The 20,010-nt window shown below is 44.4% G+C and overlaps 1 protein-coding gene across 4 annotated transcripts in view; it reads right to left on the bottom strand.

Annotated features, from left to right (window-relative positions):
* Positions 1-888: 888 nt before the first annotated feature.
* The window catches only part of SIN3A (SIN3 transcription regulator family member A), a 55,493-nt gene continuing 36,371 nt past the window's right edge, over positions 889-20,010 (bottom strand). For 2 of the 4 annotated variants that reach the window (XM_060282590.2, XM_035137579.3), the window contains exons 10-21: positions 19,284-19,402; positions 18,647-18,857; positions 16,873-16,989; positions 15,933-16,171; positions 12,600-12,783; positions 10,815-11,379; positions 9,851-10,020; positions 9,232-9,405; positions 7,450-7,542; positions 5,569-5,663; positions 4,387-4,699; positions 2,610-3,953 (exon numbers count right to left, since the gene is read on the bottom strand). In XM_060282590.2, the coding sequence (XP_060138573.2) occupies positions 3,723-3,953; positions 4,387-4,699; positions 5,569-5,663; positions 7,450-7,542; positions 9,232-9,405; positions 9,851-10,020; positions 10,815-11,379; positions 12,600-12,783; positions 15,933-16,171; positions 16,873-16,989; positions 18,647-18,857; positions 19,284-19,402 (2,511 nt within the window). In that variant the 3' untranslated portion in view covers positions 2,610-3,722. Of the gene's footprint in view, positions 3,954-4,386; positions 4,700-5,568; positions 5,664-7,449; positions 7,543-9,231; positions 9,406-9,850; positions 10,021-10,814; positions 11,380-12,599; positions 12,784-15,932; positions 16,172-16,872; positions 16,990-18,646; positions 18,858-19,283; positions 19,403-20,010 lie in introns of all 4 variants that reach the window. The other 2 variants (XM_035137582.3, XM_035137581.3) reach the window with 2 other exon arrangements.

Below are 20,010 nucleotides of genomic sequence, written 5' to 3'. Positions count from 1 at the left end.
AGAAATTCTTCAGGAACCTGTATCGTTTGCACTTCCTGAACCAATACGCAAACCAAAACACAGTTAACATTTGAAGTCTGTACTTCTTCCAATTGTGAAATGCAGTTCCTCCAACCAAAAAGAAGTGTGTAAAAAAAAGGGTACATTTGGGGAAAGTGCATACAAAGAGCAAGTTAGTTAAAATAATGTACATTTTAGATGGGAAAACTGCCTGCAAAAATGCATGTACAGTATTAGACAAAATCATGTACAGTCAACCAGGCATCAGGAGAAATGCACACAATTTTTTGTGTGAACTTCCTAAAAAAAGAATTACAAAACAAATGTAGAAATGGAACAAACGGAACTTAAGATTGGAAAAATGAGAAACAGAGTGAAACTGAAAATGGCAATTTGCCAATCTCTACTTAGATGAGGCCATAGTTCCAATTCTAAAGGGGACCGGCCCTATCAAACTTCTTCAAATCAGAATCAAGTTTACAAGCACCTTTGTACCATACCTGCAAAAGGGAGTTACAATCCCAACAACCGAAAACATTTTTGCTCACTGTTGTGCTTGTATATTGAAGAGATCCAACCCTCTGAGCAGTTTTGCACACTAGAGGCAAATGTATGAAAGTCAAGAGCCCAAACAGCACTTTTCAAGTTACAGGTAGGTAGCCGTGTTGGTCTGAGTCGAAGCAAAATAAAAAAATTCCTTCAGTAGCACCTTAAAGACCAACTAAGTTTATATTTTGGTATGAGCTTTCGTGTGCATGCACACGAAAGCTCAAACCAAAATATAAACTTAGTTGGTCTTTAAGGTGCTACTGAAAGCACTTTTCAAGTTCACCCAATCAAGACCTCACCCATGTTTTTAGCCGAGTTTGATCAGGAAGGACCACCAAATTTGTACACGAGGAGCCCTGATATTTTAATGGAAATACTGCACTACAGTCAAGTTTACAACATCTGTATAGAAATCATCACATGAATAGGTGGCAAAAAGGTTCACGTTACAGAATACAAAAAGCAATTTAAAATAAGAACGAAAGTATTTTGCTATTTGTACAGGCCAGGACTAGGAGCTTGGAGCTCAGATGTCAGACATCAGCATTGGGAGGGTCAGGGGGTGGGGAGAGAGAAATGCTGAATTCTGAAATCCTGCTACAGGAAGGGCAGTGGCCTCCTTTATTTTGCAGCTGCAGGTGGTTTTTCTTACCCTCAAAAACAATGAGTGAGAAAAAAATCCCACCCTGCTCTACCTGTCTTGCTCAAAATGACACTTGGGCAAAAGAACAGCAGCAGCTGTTTTATTTTCTAACTTGGTAAAAAGGTCTAAACTGATAGTTAAATATACACAGAAGAGGAACATCTGAGAGGCTGTCGAGAGTGAGGAGCAGGGGAGCAGCACAAGCAAAATGGAACAGGACACAGTAGTGTTGTCATCCCCCCATCCCCCTCTTTTAAACGGGCAAGGGAAGGAGACATGAGTGTTAGCTTATTGCTGGCATACCATAAGAACTCCCCAGCTGGGCTCCACTTCTTGCTTTTACCGTTGCAGGTCACATTTTCACTGTGCAAACCTGCCTCTCACTGCAGAGGCCCAACCTGCGGCTCTACACTGTTCTCTTAAGCTACAGGGAAGAGAGAGATACTTGCACAGATCCTCTTTTTCTCCTCTCTCATTTCTTTGCCTTGGACCGTGACAACACTGTTCTGAGAGTGTGGACAGCTACTTGCCGGGTACCTGGAGAGGTGCAAGTTTGGCAGATTTGGGGAGAAGACAAACACCAGCAAGCCATATTTTTAAAGGTCTCTTGGTTTTGTCACTTTGTACAAGCAACCAACGCCTCCTTGGAGGAGGGCACAAATGTTAGGTTCATTGCCATTTACAAAACCCACAGCAATTTCTTTTAAAGAGAGACCTTCATATCTTCAGTTTCTGTTCGTGCCATCTATAGTAAAATAAATATGTCCCTGCTTGTGTATGTTACCGGTGAAACCACAAAAGGCCACCCCTCTTCTTTCCTATGTTCCTGCATGTGCGCTCTCGCTCTCTCTCTCTCTCTCTCTCTCTCTCTCTCACACACACACACACACACACACACACACCTTTTCTCTTGAGCAGCTCTGTCAAATACTGGTTTGGTATTTAGGATATTTTCTTCAACACTGAGAAGAATCACACAAGAAAGCACAATTAACCCCAAACTAGGGAGCTCAGCAACACTTTCAAAAAGTGCAAATTCTCTGAGCTGGAAGACTAGGTGGATAATAAAAAAGCTACCCACCAAAACAATCTCCCCAAAACAAACAAACAAACAAACAAAAAGAATTTAAAAATTCGGATATATATTCTCATTCATATATCACACAGGCTGCTTAAAATCATATAAAACCACAACACACACATTCTCATTCTCTCTCTTTCACATGCATATCCTTTTTTCCCTTTCCATGGTGAAGAATTTTTTTGTGTGTTGGGTTGGATGCTTCCCTGCCCGCAATTGGTAGCCATACATCTCTCAGAACAGGGTGAGGGAACCAGCAAGAACACATCTTTCTCTGGTAAGAACCAAGATGTAGTATTATTATTATTATTATTAATAATAATAATATTTTTTTGTATTTTTGTATTTATTTATTTTTTACAAAAAGGAACAAGTTTCCACACAAAGCACTACAATGATAACTCCCTTTGGTAGAAAGTGTAATAAAAATGTCTCTGTCACTCTCATCTGTAGGTACTAAAACCTGAACCTGAAGCCACCTGGTACTAAAGTACACAAGAAGCTAGTATAGTTATACTAGCACATCAAGCATACTTTTTCTTTAATAAAAAACAAAAAAATTGACAAGTATGTACATTTATTTACAAAAAGGGGGGAAACCAGTTTAATATAGGTTGTTGCTATTGTGAAAGCGTGTGTCGTCTGTCTAGGGGTACTGTGTAGGTGAGAGGAAGTGTTTGTGTGAAAAGCTGCTACATGGCACTAAGAGAGACTAGTAAACAAGCAGGTTCAAAAAAACAAAACAAAAAACAAACCCCAAACAAAACCATCGTTCCACTGGCACTGGAAAGGACAGACTGATCTTAAATGGTTTAAGTCAGGCACCCAGATAGCAAGGAAGGAACTGGAGAGAAAAGAGAAGGGGGCAGCAAACTCAAGAGCCAATGTTTCCGCTGTCTGGACTGCTGAGTCCTGAGAGCTGATGGAAGGTTCCAGAAAGTCTGCTGCCTACTCCTGCTGAAGCTGAAGCCGGGGACTGGGCATTTGGGAGATTCCCAACCAAGATACTCTGGCTGCAAGACTTTTTTCCTTTTTCTTCTTGGGGAGGGGATGTTCAAATGCACCACATCTTGTCAGGCTATTCAAAGCCCCCCGTTGTCACTGATGCCCACGGGGCTGGGAGAACGAACGCTGCTGGTGTGTGTACAGGCAAGGTGGGCTTCTTTCTCTACAGCGACACGGACACCTCAGCGCCCCTCATGGCATGGAGCATGCGTGGGATCTCAGCCTCTGGGCAACAGGTCCAGCTTCCGTTTCTCAGGATGGACATTTCCAAAAGTGCCCCCCCCCTGGGGCAACAAGATGTACCAGCTATAAATTAGTCCAGAAGTGGCTGGTAACAGCGAGGGGCTGGGGAGGAGGTGGGAGGAAGGCATCTTCCTTGTTTTCCTTGATGAACCTGCACAAAATGTGCACCCACAAGACGACCTTTCCCTATCCCCCTGGAGTTTAGGGTGTCTTGAATATTGTGCCATATTTGACACGGTACTTGTTAATGCTCACAAAGTGCAGGTCCTCTGTGTCACAGGTGGTGGTGCAGGGCACCAAGCCTTCCAAGCCCTCCCCCATTAGCCACTTGCTAGTTTCAGCTGCCATTTCACGGGTCACATGCTCCTTGGTCCATCTGTCAACCCAGGCCTGGAATCGCTGGTGCAGCCTTTTGCTCACCCTTTCATGGGACTACAGGGAAGGGAGAAAAGAAGAGAAAGCTTTAGTGACTGGCCTTCTGCAATGAGGCCTCGGTCAGACACGCAGGCCTGCTTAGCACATGCACAACCCTCTTTTCCCTCCATGTCACAATCTGCATATAGTCTAATGGACACAGGTTTTCTGCCAGAAAAAAAGGGCTTCCGTTACACATACTCAGTGTGCCATTGAAGTGATCCCCCTTTACTGGCAACAAGGCAAGCCAATGGATGCAGAATACAGAGAGTTCCCAGTTGATCTCCCAGTAAGATATGGATCAGGCCCTGACACCTCTGGTCATAAACACAGTTGCTTTGATGAACAATGATGCAAGCAGAACCAAAACCCCCCTGTATCCTGGCTGCCTGCAGCTTTCCCTTGGGGAGAAGCCAGAGCTGCTCGCCCCACCCGCTTTGCTCAGGCCTACCTGATGGGCGCGCAACAGAGCAGTCCTCCTGTACATGTAATCCTCCGATTTGATCACGTACACCATCTTGTAGGAGTTGAGCTTGAATTTGCACTCCAGTTTGTCCAAGCTCTCCACGTTTTCCAAGGGCTTCTTGCTGAGACCCTCCTTCCCGTCCTTCTCCTGCTGCTCCCGACCCCGCTGACACTTGCGGATCCGCCTCAAGTTCCTGTAAAGCAGAGAGCCCCTGCTGGAATTAGCACCCGCCTCCCTCATCGGGCTGGACGTTGTGGCTCGCGGGGCCTGCTTCTCAAAATCCATCACACTGCTCGTGCTGAATGACGATAAGAGCGTAAGGGATGATTAACACATTTAACGTTGCCGTGGTTGCCTGCATCCTCCTCCACTTGTTGAAAAACTGCCGTGGAAAGGAGCAAATCCCCTCCCGGCAGAGTTCAGCCCAAGCTGAGAGGGGAAGGGTGATTCCCAGGCACTGGCTAAATTGGTGCTTGACCTGCACTGCGGAGGAGAAACTCCTGTTACACATAACCATCCTTTTTTCCTGACCAAAAATGTGATCTTTGATATGCTACCAAGGCACATTCATTCAAAGAATTGCCACAAAAGCTCATGATGACATTTGCTGGCTGGCTGGGTCAGTGTGCACATGGTGGTTTTTCCTCCTCTGTACAGGCAAGCATTAGATCAACCAGTCCTTGTGACCCACTCCTTCCCCCTTTGCTTGTTCCGAGCGCTCGGTGAAGGGCCTTCCACCACAAGGAGAGGGAGACATAGACAGACAGCTACGGCTGTTTTTAATGTGTGGATCAGCACTTAGCCACAACCATGCGAGAGCTTCAAAGGTGTTTACAAAGTCTGTACATAGTGCAATTGCAGGAAGCTGAAGCAGGGTTGCCCAAGTACATACTAGTGACCACCCCAATCTGAAACATTTCCTATTTCTGCTTTGTTTGTTTGTTTTGGTGGGGGGGAGCAGCTAAAATCACAACAGCAGAGGCCTACAAGGAACTCTCAGACTATTAGCAGCAGCAGCAGCAGCAGCACACAACTGCCACCATGTGCTTTCCAGCTGCCAGTTTCCTACAGGGACCCTAGGCAATGGGGCTATGATCTCCAGAGGAAATGCATGGCTCAAAATGACCCATTAGTTCTTAGAGTAATGCGCAATATCATTTCACTCACCTTGGCAGAAATACTGGCTTCTGGGCCAGCTGTTCCCGTAGTTCAGGAGAGGTAGAATCAGAATTGACGTACCGATCCACATAGTCGGTCCAACGCTGTAATAGAACACAGAATAAAGAGATGCACCAACGAGCACCCTTTAACAGAGAGGAAGCTTTCCTACGCTGGTACCCAGGGATGAAGGACCATGCATGCAGGCCCACTTCTGAGGAGCATCCATTCGCCTTCTGTGTCCAGGGCGGCTGTTTACCAGCTCCATCTGGTACGCAGGCTGAGACCCTACCTGCCCGCAGACTGTCTTGCCAGAGTGGTGTATGCTCTGGTTATCTCCCGCTTGGACTACTGCAATGCACTCTACTTTGAAGGTGACCCGGAAACTACAACTAATCCAGAATGCGGCAGCTAGACTGGTGACTGGGAGTGGCTGCCAAGACCACATAACACCGGTCCTGAAAGACCTACATTGGCTCCCAGTACATTTCTGAGCACAATTCAAAGTGTTGGTGCTGAACATTAAAGCCCTAAAAGGCCTTGGCCCTGTATACCTGAAGGAGCGTCTCCACCCCCATCATTCAGCCCGGACACCGAGGTCCAGCTCTGAGGACCTTCTGGTGATTCCCTCCCTGCGAGAAGTGAGGTTACAGGGAACCAGGCAGAGGGCCTACTGTGGCGCCCGCCTTGTGGAACACCCTCCCATCAGATGTCAAGGAAATAAGCAAGTAACTTACTTTTAAAATACATCTGAAGGCAACCTTGTTTAGGGAAGTTTTTAATGTTTGATCGTTTATTGTCTTTTTAATATTCTGTTGGGAGCCGCCCAGAGTGGCTGGGGAAACCCAGCCAGACGGGCAGGGTATGAATAAATTATTATTATTATTATTATTATTATTATTATTATTGATATGACACTCATTATTTGTAAAAACAGAGCTGGGGAAACTCTGTCTTCTTTGTTTTAGAACAGCAGAGGTATGTACCACTTTAAAGCAGGGATAGAATAATCTGTTTAAAATTACTGCTGTTCAGTGGCCCAAATGTTACAACATTTATAAGTGGCAACTCACTGATTCTTGGTAAGCCATGATTTTATAGAATTTTGTTAGTACAAATACATCTGTAACTTTCAGGATCAAACTTTGGAAGTTCAGTTCCATTTTTTAAAGAACTCACACTCCGTTTTCCCTACATTGGTAAGAATGAAAGCAGCCTGAACTATTTCATGTTAAGGACAATATATTGCTCTTTCCCTTGTATTGCTAAAAATATTGCATTACTCACCCCAAACTTGAGGGACAAAGGGCTATAAAAAGAAATAAGATTAGACCCTTTTGGCTTTGGCAGTGATCTTTGGCAGTGCACAACAGTATCTTCTACGAGTAGTCTTGGCACTGAATAATTATGTTGTGTGAACCTAAATATTTTGGAAGGACTTTTTGTTTGCTTTCAAGCCTAAGAATGCATGTGGTCATTGCTCCTCATGAAGACTTCATAGAAAAGCACTGGGCAACAACTAACTATTGGAAATTGTTGGAGGTTCACCTTGTCTTGTTGTTTGTATGTACTGTAATGCTTCAAAATGCAACATTTGGAATTAGGCACCTACTGTGGCTAATGTTTTCAGCTTGCTTTTAAAAAACCAGTTATCTAGCCGTCACGAATGTTTCTGACCTGAAAGCACCTAATCAGATGAAGCCTAAATATACTGACTTGCTTGCCTTTGTAAGGAGTTGTATAAACTATACATGTTAAAATCTGAAAAAATCCTCATAATAGAACCTGGACGTATTTTTACTGCACCTGAAGCACTTCAGTAAAAATGCATATGTGTTCCTTTGATAGCTGAAATTAAGAACCACTGACCAACAGCAGTCCTTTTCTTACCTCAGCCTCAACAGGGTCATCAGAGTTCTCCTCTTCTGTGTCAAGCAGCTCAATAGTTAGCTGAACATGGTCTCTGCTCTGAACAAACATCAACTGCACAACAGAAGACAGTACTTCAATAAGGAGCTCAATAATTCTCAGAGTTTTTATTGGGTACCCAAAGCCATATACATGCTATACAGGCTGAACTTGGCTCAGCAATGTAAAGTCACCTTGTTAGAGATCAAAGAAGGTTCAGATAAGCAAAGAGCTCACTTGAAAAGTTCTTTGCTGGAAGTCTACAGATGAAGCCGCCACTGTCACCATAGGAAGCATGAGTTTTCTTTGGGCTAGCAGCCCCCACCAAGAAACTGCATTATTTTGCCCTTAAGGTGAAAGTGAGGGAATTGCCCTGCTGGCTGCTAAGCCATGCTGCAAGACCAGGCTGGACTGCTGAGTCACTAATCCTGCAAGTCCTTCAATTCACTGAGCAAGGGGCTGGGCATTGCATTTTTAAATTAGTTCTGTGGCTACACTTTTCTGCTTCTTACTACCCCAGCTGTCTTTCTTCAGTTTCTGCTTGTTTCCCAGACTTCAGCTACAAATGATGGAGCTGAGTCCATCACCTTCTTCTCTTCCCCCAACGCACATTTTTTTTTTGGGGGGGGGGGAGAAACCAGAAGCTTTATATCAGCTTGCTCCAGCCTGTAGGAATGAATTTGGGGGGGGGGCAGGGCATGGAAATCGCTGCAGGGAAACAATGGGAACACAGAATGAACTTCAGTGGAAGGAAACATTATATTTAACAGCCTTTATGCTGAAGAGTTTTCAGGTGCAAATGAAGCTCTGGGTAGTGTGAATACAACTACAGAATGTCCATGTGCAAGGGAACTAGAGAGTTGTAGAGGAGAAAAATAATTGTGAAGAGCTGGTGGAAAAACTGGGACTTTGGTGGGGCAACCTATGTATCTGTAAGGGAGGTGGGGTGGGGGACAACATTTACTTAATAGAAAGAAAAGTGTAAGGGGTCAGGACTATAGTTAATTCATGCTTAAGTCTCGTCTAGTGTAGCATTTGGGAAAGTGATGAAGGTGGGGGAGAAGCGAAAGGCACTCTACTGACACCAAAGAAACCAAAATGAAAATGATAAGAATAGCAATTCAGGGAAATGGAAGCCAGCACACAGGTGAGGCAGCCACCTTCTTTCTATGCTTGTTCAAAACAGAAAGAGCAGCTAATTGGGATCTGACTGAATGCTGCTTCTGCCAGCTTGCGTCAAATGTACTATAAATCATTAGAAAAACAACTACATAAATTTCACTAGTTTGGTGCTCCAGTTTCCAATGAAAAATTGATTTGTAAGCTTCTACAAGTTGCAAGTAATGGTGTAAAAGATCAGGCTTGGAAAAGCTGGGAAATGTTTTCAACACATATATAAAAGTCAAGAAATAACAAAATCAAAGCCACTGCCTTGTTTGACAGAGCACAACAGCTTATCTGCATGTGGCCCAGAGCATCATTAAGCAACCACTGCTGCATACAAGCCTATAGCACCTTTTGCGATTTGTCTCTATGGCACTGGAACTGGTAGGTGGTTATGCCAATAGCGGTTGCAAGGGGTGATGGCAGAAGCCAGGCAAGATACCTGGTGAATTGCTCAAGAGTAATGCAACTTGGAAATGTGCACATCCTTGGACGTTTTGCTAGCGACAAAGAAGACTGTCCCCATTCCGTTACCCCACTCTAAGTACATCAGGATCTCTCTTCCTAGCTTCGTAAAAACTCCAATACTTTTTTTTTTACCTTAAAGCAGTTCTCATCTTGCATTAGCTGCTCAGCTTTGCGCTGGTATGCTGTCTCCACAAGGGACCGAGATGACTGTGATGACAGCTGGCCTCCAGTAGCTCCACTGCTGTTCTCAGCCAGGTACAGTTCTGTCACCTGTACACAGAGTTCGTCGCTCACAATGTGCTGAAGCTGTTGATATATCATATACAGGAGACATTACAATGCTTTCTGGTAACCAAAATTACCAAGTGCAAAAAAACTCCACATAAAATTGCAGCCTAAATCATGCCAGAGAGAGAACTAACTACAGCTCACAAATGGCACACCATCAAATAGCAATTCCTTCTATGAGTAACAGGTGTGGGTACAAGTTAATTTTTGTGTAACTTGATAAACCACTTTGAAGCCTACTTTGGCATTAAGTGCTATATAAATCAATCACTCGCTCAAAATAGTACAAAATAGACAAAAAGGTAAACACAACCTCCTGGATTTCTCATCCCCATCTCCTCTGGTAGACAGGAGTTGAGGTTCAGCAGATAGTAACTATGAGCCCTGCACTGGTTTTCTAGAGCACAGCACTGACAAGGCCTGCTCTTTCTTGGAAGCCCCAGAAACCCTGCCCCCTCCTCACCTGTCTAACAAGACTCTGAATCAGCTTGTCCATGGTGAAGGCAATGTAGGCATGGATGGTGAACATCTCGCGAAGAGAGTCCTCATATTGCGAAAAGTCCATGTTGCCGTCCAGCAGGTTCCGCACCATGTCTAGGAAAGCAGGGTAGTAATCTTCCACATCGATATCCACTAAAAGGGGAAAGAAGGATGCTCCACGTGAGACCTGCTTCTCCCTCCCTTTCACCACCTGGCCATTAAATGTTGATATGGGCCAGTTGTTAGGTGGGAGATTATATTGGAGTTTGAGAAAAAGGTTAGGAGGGAGAGACTGTGATGGAGTTTGGCCGGTTTCGGGCAGAGTTTGGCTTTTAGATGGGTGTTCCCCATTCTACGCAATCACATGTATCTATCTATCTATCTATCTATCTATCTATCTATCTATCTATCTATCTATCTATCTATCTATCTATCTATGCCAGTCCTCTCTTGCCCACCTATACAGTTGTACCTCGGCTCCCGAACACCGAGCTTCCTGCAGCCAATCAGAAGCCGCGCTTTAGAAGTCGAATGTTTCAGAAGTTGAATGGATTTCCAGAACGGATTCTGTTTGACTTCTGAGGTACGACTGTATGTGTTTGGGATGCCATATTTTCCTTCCTTATCTGGTAGATGCAGAAGCCTATTTCTTTCTCTTCTCTAAAGATATACCTAACTCATTGTTTGCTAGCAACGAGTTACCAAGCTTTGTACTGGGGGACAAATTCATCGAGTGCAGAGCTAACACTCATTTTAAAGCCCCTTAAGCTATTGCCATCGCTCTAGGTTGTAGCAGTTGACAAGGCCTTTCATGGCTGGAGCAAAAGCCAAACTGTGCTGATGGGAAGGAAGATGGCTCTTTAAAAGAGAAAGCAGCCCCCCCGTCCCCCTTCTGCCTTGGAGACCATTGTCAAAGACCAGCCCCAGCCACGTATGGGTGTACTCACTTGGCTCTTTCAACCGCAGCTGGATGGCAGGGCTGCCACTCTTGTCACGCTTGACACCCAGCACATCCCGCTCCCACTCCCTTTCCCGATTCTCCTCTTCAATCTGCCGTTCGGCCTGGTTGTATATTCGCAGCAACCGCAAGCAGAGGATCTGGTGGAGACGGAGGAAAATGTACCAGTTGTTGTTGACATAGAACAGGTTGTAGACTTCATCCATTCCACGCAGCTTCTGGGCTGCCGTGTTGCTGAAGAGCAGCTTGGCTTTAGGAGGGCTACTACCCCCCACACCATTGTGCTTTTTCACGGCCCCTGAGCCTTCGTCCACATCCATCTCTTCCTCTTCCTCCTCCTCCACATCAGACAGCTCGCCTCGCTGTGCAAAGAGCAGGTCTGGGATGAAGTGATACATGATCTGCTTGATTTTGTATTTGTCTTCTTTCTGGATGCCTGTCTGCCGCTTCACGTGGTGGATAATTAGAGAGGCAGCATCGTCCAGGATCTGTTTATCTTCGTAGGCTAAGGACAGGTGAGGGCCAATGTTATCTTCAGAAGTCTGCTCCTGCCTCTGAAAATCAGGAGAGAAAGAGCATGAAACCCATCTCCACATGGCTCTCTTCTCTCATCAGCTGAAAATCACTGCCTGGGCTGGACAGGAAAGTGCTCTACCCCAGTAAGTATAAAAAGATCTGTGCAACTAATTAGTTTATACCAGGGGTGTCCAACTTCCAAGAGACTGCAATCTACTCCCACTATAAATAAACTGGCAGTGATGTACCCACTGGGTTGACCAAAGTTGTTGAGCTTTTTTTGGGGGGGGGGGGAGACCAGAGAGTTGTTTTCATGTGATCAACAGCTCGCAATTGGCCCACTTGGACAGCTCTGGCTTATACAAAGCCACTTATCTGGAGGCCAGAGCAGACTTCCTGGCACCCAAAAGGCCCACTTTTCCTTGAAAGCTTTCCCACCATTGGCTCAGCTATTTCTCCTCTCTATCCGAAACCCTTTTGCCCACCTCAGATTATAGTACAGTGGTACCTCAGGTTACAAACACTTCAGGTTACAAACTCTGCTAACCCAGAAGTAGTACCTCAGGTTGCAAACTTTGCTCCAGGATGAGAATGGAAATCGCGCGCCAGCGGTGCAGCGGGAAGCCCTATTAGCGAAAGCGCGCCCGCCTCAGGTTAAGAACGGACCTCTGGAACGAATTTAGTTCGTAACCCAAGGTACCACTGTAACAAGGAATGATATTGAAGGATATAGTCCTCTTTAATTATTAGGGCTGCCAAACACTAAAAGCAGCCCTGTTTAGGGAAGTTTTTAATGTTTGAAGTTTTATTCTGTTTTTAGTCCTCCATTGGGAGCCACCCAGAGTGGCTGGGGAAACCCAGCCAGATGGGCAGAGTATAAATATTATTGTTATTATTATTATTATTGTTATTATTATTATTAAGAAATTGAGTTTGTCATCTACCACCTAATCAGTTTACTGCATATGGCCACAACCTGGATGCAGGTGCATTTTTTGATGTATTGAACAAATGGTGAAGTAGTTTGATAAAAATCAAAATTAAAAAAGCAATTTGATAAAAAAAGAAGCTGTCACCCACTGTTAGAAAAAAGCGAACTTTCATTTCCATTTTGTATTATAGTAACAAATAGCCTTAAAAGAACAAGCCCCACCAAGAACAAAATTGAAATATTGCAATAATTCACAACATCCTTTCCATCAATTGCCAATCAGGATGAAATAAGGCTGAAACCGAGAGGACAAAGCCTCCAACCTACCTCATCGTAAATAGTCTCAATCTCGCTAAGAAGGCTCTTTGATCTTAAGACCTTGGTGTCATTTTGTTTAAAGTTGATGCCCTGGTGGTCAAGGGACTTCAGGTAGTATTTCTCATTCTGTTCCCGCCACACTTTGTTGAATCCTCTCTGGGCTTCTCTCCACTCCTCCTCTTTCATTTTTAACCTTAGCAGAAAGAAAGGCAACATGGCCTGAGAGATGAGTATAGCCATGAGGACTAGCAGGAATAACGCATACTGCTTTTGACAGACTTTAATATTCAAGGGATATTCGTGATTTGACCACATTCAGCATGGGAGAACATGAGCAGAAGGTGATGTAAGCAGAAGGTGAAAATGGGCTACTTTGGTCTTGCTACATTCTTGCTCTCTATTATAATTCATGACTAGATCAGAACATTCCAAATTAATCACCATTGTGGATCTTTCCCTGTTTAAAAAAACATTCTCTGCCATGAACAGAAGTTTACCATCCGCTCTCCTGTAGCAGAAGCTTTGTTGTAACTTCATTTGAATCCACTCAGCTGTGAAGCTCACCACATGCTCTTGATGTAACCTACATCACAGGGCTTTTGTGAGGATAAAGAGAGCTAAACCCCATCCATGTATGCCACTCTGAGCTCAGGGGGGGGGCGAGATAATAATAATAATAATAATAATAATAATAATAATAATAATAATAATAATAAATTTATACCCCATACATCCGGCTGGGTTTCCCCAGCCACTCTGGGCGGCTTCCAACAGAGATTAAAAAACGTATTAAAAAGTTCCCTAAACAGGGCTGCCTTCAGATGTTTTCTGAATGTCAGGTAGTTGTTTATGTCTTTAACATCTGATGGGAGGGCATTCCACAGGGTGGGCGCCACCACCGAGAAGGCCCTCTGCCTGGTTCCTTGTAGCTTTGCTTCTCGCAGTGAGGGAACCGCTGGACCTGTGTCCTGGCAGAACGATGGGGGAGGAGACACTCCTTCAGGTATACTGGGCCGAGGCCGTTCAGGGCTTTAAAGGTCAGCACCAACACTTTGAATTGTGCTCGGAAACGTATTGGGAGCCAATGTAGGTCTTTCAGGACCGGTGTTATATGGTCTCGGTGGCCGCCTCCAGTCACCAGTCTAGCTGCCGCATTCTGGATTGGTTGTAGTTTCCGGGTCACCTTCAAAGGTAGCCCCACGTAGAGCTCATTGCAGTAGTCCAAGCAGGAGATAACTAGAGCATGTACCACTCTGGCGAGACAGTCCGCGGGCAGGTAGGGTCTCAGCCTGCGTGCCAGATGAAGCTGGTAGACAGCTGCCCTGGATACAGAATTGACCTGCGCCTCCATGGACAGCTGTGAGTCCACAATGACTCCCAGGCTGCCCACCTGGTCCTTCAGGGGCACAGTTACCCCATTCAAGACCAGGGAGTCCTCCACACCTGCCCGCCTCCTGTCCCTCAAGAACAGTACTTCTCTCTTGTCAGGATGCAACCTCAATCCATTAGCTGCCATCCATCCTCCAACCGCCTCCAGGCACTCACACAGGGCCTTCACTGCCTTCACTGGTTCAGATTTAAAAGAGGTAGAGTTGGGTATCATCCACATACCGATGGACACCCAGCCCAAACTCCCTGATGATCTCTCCCAGCAGCTGCATGTAGATGTTGAAAAGCATGGGGGAGAGGACAGAGCCCTGAGGCACCCCACAAGTGAGGGCCCAGGGGTCTGAACACTCATCCCCCCCCACCACTTTCTGGACACGGCCCAGGAGGAAGGAGCGGAACCACTGTATGACAGTGCCCCCAGCTCCTAGCTCCTCTAGACGGTCCAGAAGGATGTTATGATTGATTGTATCAAAAGCCGCTGAGAGATCCAGCAGAACTAGGAAACAGCTCTCATCTTTGCCCCAGCCCGCTGGAGATCATCAACCAGTGATCATTCTAGAATCATAGAATCGGAAGAGACTACAAGGGCCATCCAGTCCAACCCCCTGCCAAGCAGGAAACACCATCAAAGCATTCCTGACAGATGGCTGTCAAGCCTCTGCTTAAAGACCTCCAAAGAAGGAGACCCTACCACACTCCTTGGCAGCAAATTCCACTGTCAAACAGCTCTTACTGTCAGGAAGTTCTTCCTAATGTTTAGGTGGAATCTTCTTTCTTGTAGCTTGAATCCATTGCTCCGTGTCCGCTTCTGAGTCTGAGTCCAATTCAAAGTCTTGGCTTTAACTTTATACAGTGGTACCTCGGGTTGAGTACCCAATCCGTTCCGGGGTGCCGTTCACACCCCAAAAAGTGCTCAACCCGAGCGGCGATAGTGTGTGTGCACAAAGTGCTGATAGAGCAATTCTGCACACGCGCAAAGCATGCAGAATGCTTCTGCGCATGTGCGAAGCGCACAGAATGCTTCTGTGCATGCGAGTGTGGTGGAACCTGGAAGTAAACACTTCCGGGTCCACCAAGTACGCAACTTGAAAGTATGCAACCTGCAGCATACTCAACCCGAGGTATGACTGTATTTCTTTACAGATTGTGACCAGGTTACCTTGCAAGGACTGCTCTTCTCCATGTATCTACCCAGCTAGAGATCTTTGTACGTGACCCTCAACTATGAACTCCTGTCAACATGACAGATGGCCTTTTCCTTGCCTACCTTTGGAGAAGCTGACCTGGTGCCTTCTTTGGCATTTATTGTATTGATCAAGTCTTTGTCTGTTGTGGGATCTGAGGCTGTGCCTATATAAGTAAGAGCTGTTTGAAATTGGAATGGTCTCAACTGGGAGGCTGTGGACTCTCTTTCCTTGGAAGTTTTTTAGCAGAGGATGGATGGTCATCTGCCATGATGCTTTAGCTGGGATTCCTGCACTGCAGGGGGTTCAAACTCTAAGGTTCTATGATTCTGTAATTCTATAGATAATACACACGCTCGCTTAATGGATATGTATTTTTATATTGCCTTTTAAATTACAGGCAGCCTCCCATTTACACGTGTTCAATATGTGTGCAACCTTATGTTCGTGCATTGTGCCAAACACAGAAGTGACCCTGAAACATCATAAAGATGTCACTGAAACATCACTAAAAAGGTGGAACGGGGGCGGGGGGTTGCAGGCTTTTTCAATGGTATTCAATTATATACAATTTAACTGGCACTTGTGGTGCCTTGGAATGTAACTCCCACGTAAACAAGGGTCTACCTGAAATTGCTTTTTAAATTGTGCAATTCGCACACTGAGAACCTTGTTAAATGACAGGATGAAAAGCCACCCAAAAAAGCAGCACTTGGGGAAAGTGAAAAAGCAGTGGGGTGAGGGTGCTCCACCTGCATTTCCCAGTTACCTTTTCAACACAATAGGGACTGCAATGGCTGGGTTCTTCCTAAGCCCATCAATGATGTCAGCTGCCTTGTCAGCATATATCCTCTGCAATGCCTTGCGATGAATAACTTCTGAGGAGCCGCCCAAAGTGTTGTCCAGACGGAATTTGGCCTGCTCCTCAGCTGATAAGCGTGAGAGTTTCTTCTGTATCGTCTCTAGGACTCTGATGGTCGCTAGGTTGGTCTCCAAGACAACATCCAGCTGAAATGGAGAGCATGCATCAGCCTTGGCTTATAGCAATAAGAAAATGACATAAAAAAATAAACAAATTCTGGCATGTGTGGGAATGGGGTTCTTACATATAGTACAAAAAGCTTTTCAACACTCTGTAAGATGGTGGAAACTGAGTTGAAAAGCAGAGCAATATATCCAAACAAAACTCTTATTCACATCCGATAGGCTTTAAATCTAATTTTTTGGTGGGTGGAGCGTGCTATTGTAATAGGCAATTAAATTTCTATGTGAAGCAAAACATCAAACCTATGAGTCTGCAGCTACTCACTTTCAGGAGATGCGCATGGCAGCAAGCAAAGTTTTGACTAGTATTATATCTGGGAGGGTAAGATAGGAAGACCACCATGATAATACTATTGTGCATTTATACAGTGCTGAGTGCTCAAAACACCTCACATACACAACCACAGTCAATCCTTACAACAACCTTGCAAGGCATGCTGGTATTATTACCCCATGTTACAGAAGCAGAGGTGAGTTTTTAGGCTCCTACTCTGTTTGTTGTGGGAGCAAGGTTCAAATTGGTGGCTTTCCTTCTCACAACCCACACTCTTGGTTAGTGCTTTACACCAAAGCTATCAAGAGCTATTCATTCATCAAAGCAGATCTTAAGTCAACCTAACATAGTATCCTAAGCTTCCCATGACATTAAGCTCTGATACAGCTACCTCAAATCGTTCATCCTCACACCGGTAGATGTGCTCTTCATATTGAGTCTTCTTGGAGCTCACAAACGTAGAATCTTCAGACCAGGATGGAAAAGAGACCCAGGTGTCATTCAAAACCTTAGGAGGAGAGAGAAGCATCTCATTTAAGAGTAGCCAGATACCAACAATTCTAGCTCCTACATAAAGTAAATTCTTACAGATTTTTGGGAACTGTCATAGATGTACAAGAAAGGGCGGCAACAAAAGATTTTCTGAATTTTTGATCCATTGGTCAGTTGTAAGATTAAAAGTACTAGAAACCATCATGCTTTGAGGAAAACTGAATAGAAGCGCTTGAGCTCCACCTGCAGGACCACAGTAACAGTCATTTCTATTAGAAATTCCTTCCAGTAGCACCTTAGAGACCAACTAAGTTTGTCATTGGTTATGAGCTTTTGTGTGCATGCACACTTCTTCAGATACCTAACATTATAATGTGCCTTGGATTTTAAGAAGATTAGACTTTGCAATCCACACATAAAATCACATGACAGTACCTCAGAGTGGCTCTACACTTTATGAGGTGAGCACAGTTGCTTGGGACGTATTGGCACTGACACTGGTGTTTCACAGAGTAAATATGCACAGGCCTTTAAACCCAAGTATGCCCACGCCTGCACTTTATGCACATTCTGTAGAAACCACTCAAGTAACACCAGTAGACACACAACAATAAAATAAGCTTTATTGTACTTGCCAAAGGCCATGACAAAATCATACCAACACTGTCAGGAAAAAGAAGCATCTATATAACTAGCAGAGCCACTGCCTGAACCAAGATAATAAAATGCAGGTGCTCATGTAGAATGGAGACGTCACACAGCTTGCGAGTTTCCTATTAGGCCTCTGAGTCTCCCTTACAGTTTACTGCAATTTTGTCCAGGTTTTTCTTCCTGATCTTTCTTGCCACCTGCGCAAAGAGTCACTGGAGCATTAGCATCCCTGAGCAGCCATAGACCCCTCTCTGCCAGGGAGAGACAGCTTTCCTGGACGACCAAGGGATTTAGAAAGGGTCTCCTAGGTTCTGAGTATAGTCAAGTGAGTACTGAATGTGCCCCACTTGCAGTTGCCCACAAATACAAAATCTATATGCGGATGGAACCCTATTATAATGCCCATCCAGGACAGCAGAGAGCATTCCTTGGAAACACAGCTCAGCAAAGGCAGATCCTAATGAAGCTGGCCAAAGTTTAGACAGGGAGTTGGCTCTAAAATGCACCATTTTTAAGAGTGGAAACCACTGGGAACTTTTGAGGATTTGATTACTTGAAAATCCCATTCAGATTCTGTCCAGTAACACCAGTCCCTTAGTTGACACTTGTCTATGATCATGATCTCATTTAGCTCGTGGAAATGATAGTAATTCAAGTTACACTGAATGTTTGATTTCCACCAAAGTTAAATGTGGGACCATGTCATTGATACAGAAATAAAAAAGCATAGGGCCAGAATACAAACTTGTTTTACTCCACTGGTCAACTTAAAGGGCTCAGACAAGAAATATACACACAGAAATTAATTTATGCAACTTGAAGAAAGGAGCATACAGTTTAAGTTGCGTAACGTTGACCATATTTGCAGTGCAAATAATTCCTGATTTGGAGGCCTAAAATGAGACACCACATGTTTTTCTTATCTTAAAGCTCTATGTAGATATCAACCCGGAGAAAATAATCTAATGTTTCCTGCTTTCCACTAGCATCCACTTACTTCAATATGAAGAATGTTGCCTTACCTCCTTACACAACGGAGTCCGACCAGTGCACTTGGGCTGCTGGTAGCTCTTCGGCAAGGCTCTGTAGCTAGAGCCAAGTCTCTTACAAGAAGCGTAGTCTATTTCCATTGCTATCCCTTCTGTAGCCCGTTCCTTAGGAAAAGTCTCCATATGTGCAGACTCTTTGTAGCCCAGAAAGTTTTTAAACCAAGTGAACAGCTCTGGGAATTTCCTAAAAAGAGGAGGGGAAATGGGAGAGGAAAGAGAAAAGATTATAGAACTCAATGGTTGCAGGAAGATTATCTAAGTCTTTTGTCTAAATGATTTACACAAAAAAGGACAAACTGCATTGCCGTAAGTTATTCTTGTTTGAAATTGTGGTTTAAGCATTCCACATTTTGCTGTGTGGATTCAGCACCACAACTATGGTTTGCAACCAACTAGAAGCAGAAGCATCTAATCTCTTCACCTTGCAATTGCAGGAAGGAGGAAAGCAGGGGAGGGAGCAAGTGAGCCCAATGTTCACTGCTGCTAATTCCCAACTTTCCAAGTCAAGTTAGCTCAATGCAGCCAGTAAATTCATCTCCTTTGTCAAGCACCCCAATGTACAAACAGCTGGCAATGAATTATGCAGCCAAGTATCATTTATTTCACTTACCCCAAAAATGGAGAAACTAACTGTACAAGCTCAGCTCGGGATATCACCTCCTGATTAAAAATGACCAGGCAACGGAGGAAATTCTCATATGCTTCTGTGCTTCGCAGAGCTTTCCGAACCTTGTGGGAGAAGGAAAAATATGGTTAGCAAATTGTTGAGAAAAATGAATGACAACACCGTCAATACACCATACTCAACATCATCTCTTTGGGATGCTACATGGGAAACAATTCATAAATACTTATATAAAAAATGTACTGATTTAAGAGCTAATGCTCCAATTTCAACAAGCCTTGAATCCACTTTGGTAGAATATTATTATGCTGTTTAAAAACTGGTTAATCTTAGTACCTGTCAAATGAAAATGTTGTTCAGTTGCATCTGAAATTGTTTTTACACATGAAACTCTTTTTCATAGTTGCAATTGTTTTCATTGCTGAAAATTATAATGCAAAGCCACTTAGCTCACTGCTACTTTTGTACAGAAGGGTACTTTTAGCAAAATTTGCTGGGGTTTTGCAAATTTTAGTCTCTGAAACAGTGGCTTCAAATGGTATCCAAGAATCAGGGATCTCACCTCAGTCAGGAGAGATACACAGCCGGCTGAGGAGTGAAAAGGGGCAGTGATGCAAAAGTTGTGTGAGAGGGTCAGAAGCCCCCCCCCCAATGTTAGATGCAGGTAACATCTGGGAGGCTTAAGGCTGCTTTCCTAATGCACACTGATCTG

The sequence above is a fragment of the Zootoca vivipara genome, chromosome 13, assembly GCF_965207765.1.
Source record: "Zootoca vivipara chromosome 13, rZooViv2.hap1.1, whole genome shotgun sequence".
NCBI classification, from domain to species: domain Eukaryota; kingdom Metazoa; phylum Chordata; class Lepidosauria; order Squamata; family Lacertidae; genus Zootoca; species Zootoca vivipara.
This window is presented reverse-complemented; position numbering and strand designations above follow the sequence as displayed.